The 4,705-nt window shown below is 47.1% G+C and overlaps 1 protein-coding gene across 1 annotated transcript; it reads right to left on the bottom strand.

Annotated features, from left to right (window-relative positions):
• Window positions 1-776: 776 nt before the first annotated feature.
• Window positions 777-2,289, bottom strand: LOC135572045 (uncharacterized; the record flags this gene model as incomplete). Its single annotated transcript, XM_065019046.1, has 1 exon — window positions 777-2,289. A coding segment is annotated over one exon (1,029 nt), but the record flags the coding sequence as incomplete, so codon positions are not given.
• Window positions 2,290-4,705: the final 2,416 nt, after the last annotated feature.

Below are 4,705 nucleotides of genomic sequence, written 5' to 3'. Positions count from 1 at the left end.
ACAGATTACTGCACCTGTACATAGCCCACCTATAATTTAGCCCAAACAACTACCTCTTTCCCAACTGTATTTAATTTATTTATTTATTTTGCTCCTTTGCACCCCATTATTTTTATTTCTACTTTGCACATTCTTCCATTGCAAAACTACCATTCCAGTGTTTTACTTGCTATATTGTATTTACTTTGCCACCATGGCCTTTTTTGCCTTTACCTCCCTTCTCACCTAATTTGCTCACATTATATATAGACTATATATTTTTTTACTGTATTATTGACTGTATGTTTGTTTTACTCCATGTGTAACTCTGTGTCGTTGTATGTGTCGAACTGCTTTGCTTTATCTTGGCCAGGTCGCAATTGTAAATGAGAACTTGTTCTCAACTTGCCTACCTGGTTAAATAAAGGTGAAATAAAAAATAAAAAAAATAAAAAAAATAAATTAAACATGGAGCTAACAAGAACCACAAATAGCGTACAGACATGAAACAGAAACAATAACACCTGAGGAAAGAACCAAAGGGAGTGACAGATATAGGGGAGGTAATCAGGAAGATGCTGGAGTCCAGGTGAATCTAATGAGGCACAGGTGCGTGTAACGATGGTGGCAGGTGTGCGTAATGATGAGACAACTGGCAATGTCGAGTACCGGAGAGGGAGTAAACATGGCAATACTACTGTTTGTGTTTTAAAATGCATACACAATTTAAAACACATTTTATTTACTGTTGAATTTTCAACTGATGAACAAACAATGATCAACACAGCTATCTCAACTTATTTCTTAAAACTTTTATTCACTTAAATTGTTCCAGTATTAAAGCAACAAGAAAACATTTAGAATGTCCTTTGCTGGGATCTCATTACACTGTAGATATAAACCGATATAATTTGATGCCAGCACATTGCCAATACTGAGGAAACTCTGCCCCACCAAAAGGAAATAACAGAAATTGAAACATTTTACAGTAGTTTTCATCTGGAGTAGACACAGTAACAAGTTGCCTTTTTAACACTGCTTGGTCAATAGTACAAAATAAGTTATTACATGTTGTTTTTGCTCTGTGAAGAAAATAACTGCTGATTCCTTTAGCACTTTGTCAGCTCAAGTGAACACACACTTTGACCAAGGCATCAGGTAAAATAAGTATACAGATGGTCAGATTTCTTTTGGAAGGTATTACACATGTGCGTCACTAACATTGGACAAAATATCTTTCAACCAACAAGGGTTACAGAGTAACGTTCACAAAAGCACAGGTCAGTGGAGGGAGGGGCTGGGTAGGACTGGATGGGTGGGCTGGGTAGGATTGGATGGGTGGGCTGGGTAGGACTGGAGGGAGGGGCTGGGTAGGACTGGATGGGTGGGCTGGGTAGGACTGGATGGGTGGGCTGGGTAGGACTGGATGGGTGGGCTGGGTAGGACTGGATGGGTGGGCTGGATAGGACTGGAGGGAGGGGCTGGGTAGGACTGGATGGGTGGGCTGGGTAGGACTGGAGGGAGGGGCTGGATAGGACTGGATGGGTGGGCTGGGTAGGACTGGATGGGTGGGCTGGGTAGGACTGGATGGAGGGGCTGGATAGGACTGGAGGGATGGGCTGGATAGGACTGGAGGGAGGGGCTGGATAGGACTGGAGGGAGGGGCTGGGTAGGACTGGATGGGTGGGCTGGGTAGGACTGGAGGGAGGGGCTGGATAGGACTGGATGGGTGGGCTGGGTAGGACTGGATGGGTGGGCTGGGTAGGACTGGATGGAGGGGCTGGATAGGACTGGAGGGATGGGCTGGATAGGACTGGAGGGAGGGGCTGGATAGGACTGGAGGGAGGGGCTGGGTAGGACTGGATGGGTGGGCTGGGTAGGACTGGATGGAGGGGCTGGATAGGACTGGATGGAGGGGCTGGATATGACTGGAGGGAGGGGCTGGGTAGGACTGGAGGGAGGGGCTGGGTAGGACTGGAGGGAGGGGCTGGATAGGACTGGAGGGAGTGGCTGGGTAGGACCGGAGGAGGGGCTGGGTAGGACTGGAGGGAGGGGCTGGATAGGACTGGAGGGAGGGGCTGGGTAGGACTGGAGGGAGGGGCTGGGTAGGACTGGAGGGAGGGGCTGGATAGGACTGGAGGGAGTGGCTGGGTAGGACCGGAGGAGGGGCTGGGTAGGACCGGAGGAGGGGCTGGGTAGGAGCGAGAGGCTGGATAGGGCTGGAGGGAGGGAGGGAGGGGGACAGCCGAGAAATATAGGGAGATAGAGAAGTAGGAACAGGAGGACAGAAAGATAAATAGAGAGAGAGAGACAGAGAGAGGGACAGAATTAGAAAAGGAGAGAGAGAGATAGACTTGGGTAAGATTTGTGGCAGTCTGGATGGATTACCTTATATCCACAATATACTGACAGCAAAGAATGCTTACATTTCCTTTTTTATTTAATTATTTTTCCTACGGCTCGATTTCTCTTTTTTTTAAATGTATTTTTCAAATCAGCATGGGTAGGGACAGTTTTATGTAGTCAGCCAGTCAGTTAGCCAGTCAGTCAGCCAGTCAGTTAGTCAGTCAGTTCAGCCCAGAAGCAGTTCAGTGCAGCTAGCATCAAACCCCTGGGAACAGGGGCAGCTAGCAGCTGCTGGCCTTGCTATCTAGAGCTTGCTGCCACTGATTGGTTCACAGCTGCTGTTGCCGTGGCGATAAGAGAGGAAGTGAGTAAAGAGTGTCTGTCATCCCCAGTCCCACCTTTTGACAGTAAGGGGGAAATGTCTCTGGTATGGCTTAGGTCACTGGTCTCCGTTGTCGGACTGGTTTTACTTTTTATGAAGCAAATGCTCAAGTTAAACTCTTTTTTTTAAATATCTGGTATTTACTCTAATTTTTATATATGCTTTATTTTATTTCCTTAAAATTAAAGTTTTGTGTTCATTCTGGCACATTTCCTTACGGACAGTGTGTGTCCTTGCTGTGTCTGGTGGACAGCTCGTACAGTACATTACAGTACAGTAGAATAAACTCATGGGTGTTGTAGTTCTGGTTGCAGTTGTAGTTCTGGTTGTTGTTGTAGTTGATTATTGAGCAGTACGCTCCACCAGTTCAGAATAGACAGTAGGTCTATGGTTCTCAGAGCAGAGTAGGCCAGGGTCAGTAGGAGGCCCCTCTGAGCAGCATCCAGCCCAGCAGCAGGGTGGGGAGCGATGTAGGCGAGAGGGCGGCTTGACCCGAGTTGGGTCCACCACAGCTCCCCAGCTCCGACTCACAGCGGGGCTTCTCACACAGCAGGCCCGTGTAGGCCGGGGTACACTGGCACCGCAGGTCGTTCAGACACACACCACCGTTCTGACAGCGCAGGAGCTCGTTGTCACACACTCGGGCTGGGAGTGAAAAGGAGAGAAATGTTTGACTCACATTTTATATATATATACAAACACACACACCTGGAGAAGCAGACGGTACACTGCTCACTACTCTGACTGTTATGTTGATATACAAAAAGTCCTGTGATCTGAGCTGATTTTCATCTCATGGTCGAGGCAGTGCAAAAACTCAAGCTAACAGCATTAAGTTGAATTAAGCATTTTCAGGACTTTGCAGATCAATCATCAATATCATGTATGTATTACATTCAGAATTACCAGTGATACAAATCATCAATATAATGTATGTATTACATTCAGAATTACCAGTGATACAATTCATAGACGTCATACTGGTTAGTAAAAAACTAAACAACAACAACAACGTGTCATTTTAACTGTAGAAAGACTGAACTGAAATACAGCAAACTAAAACGGTACTAGAGACTGTAAAATATGTTTTTAAACTAAATGTAAAACCATCTGATTCCCACAGTTCAGAGGACAAGCAGGATAAGGACGGGAGAAGACCTCAGTTCAGAGGACAGGCAGGATAAGGACGGGAGAAGACCACAGTTCAGAGGACAGGCAGGATAAGGATGGGAGAAGACCACAGTTCAGAAGACAGGCAGGATAAGGATGGGAGAAGACCACAGTTCAGAGGACAGGCAGAATAAGGATGGGAGAAGACCACAGTTCAGAGGACAGGCAGGATAAGGATGGGAGAAGACCACAGTTCAGAGGACAGGCAGGATAAGGATGGGAGAAGACCACAGTTCAGAGGACAGGCAGGATAAGGATGGGAGAAGACCACAGTTCAGAGGACAGGCAGGATAAGGATGGGAGAAGACCACAGTTCAGAGGACAGGCAGGATAAGGATGGGAGAAGACCACAGTTCAGAAGACAGGCAGTATAAGGATGGGAGAAGACCACAGTTCAGAGGACAGGCAGGATAAGGACGGGAGAATACCACAGTTCAGAAGACAGGCAGGATAAGGATGGGAGAAGACCACAGTTCGGAGGACAGGAAAGATAAGGATGGGAGAAGACCACAGTTCAGAGGACAGGCAGGATAAGGACGGGAGAAGACCACAGTTCAGAGGACAGGCAGGATAAGGATGGGAGAAGACCACAGTTCAGAAGACAGGCAGGATAATGATGGGAGAAGACCACAGTTCAGAGGACAGGCAGGATAAGGATGGGAGAAGACCACAGTTCAGAGGACAGGCAGGATAAGGATGGGAGAAGACCACAGTTCAAAGGACAGGCAGGAGAAGGATGGGAGAAGAGCACAGTTCAGAGGACAGGCAGGATAATGATGGGAGAAGACCATAATCTATAAGACCAGACATGTATTAACACCATGTTGT

This window comes from Oncorhynchus nerka, linkage group LG6, assembly GCF_034236695.1.
Source record: "Oncorhynchus nerka isolate Pitt River linkage group LG6, Oner_Uvic_2.0, whole genome shotgun sequence".
NCBI lineage: Eukaryota > Metazoa > Chordata > Actinopteri > Salmoniformes > Salmonidae > Oncorhynchus > Oncorhynchus nerka.
Note: the sequence above shows the minus strand (reverse complement) of the source record. Positions and strands in the feature narration are given on the sequence as shown.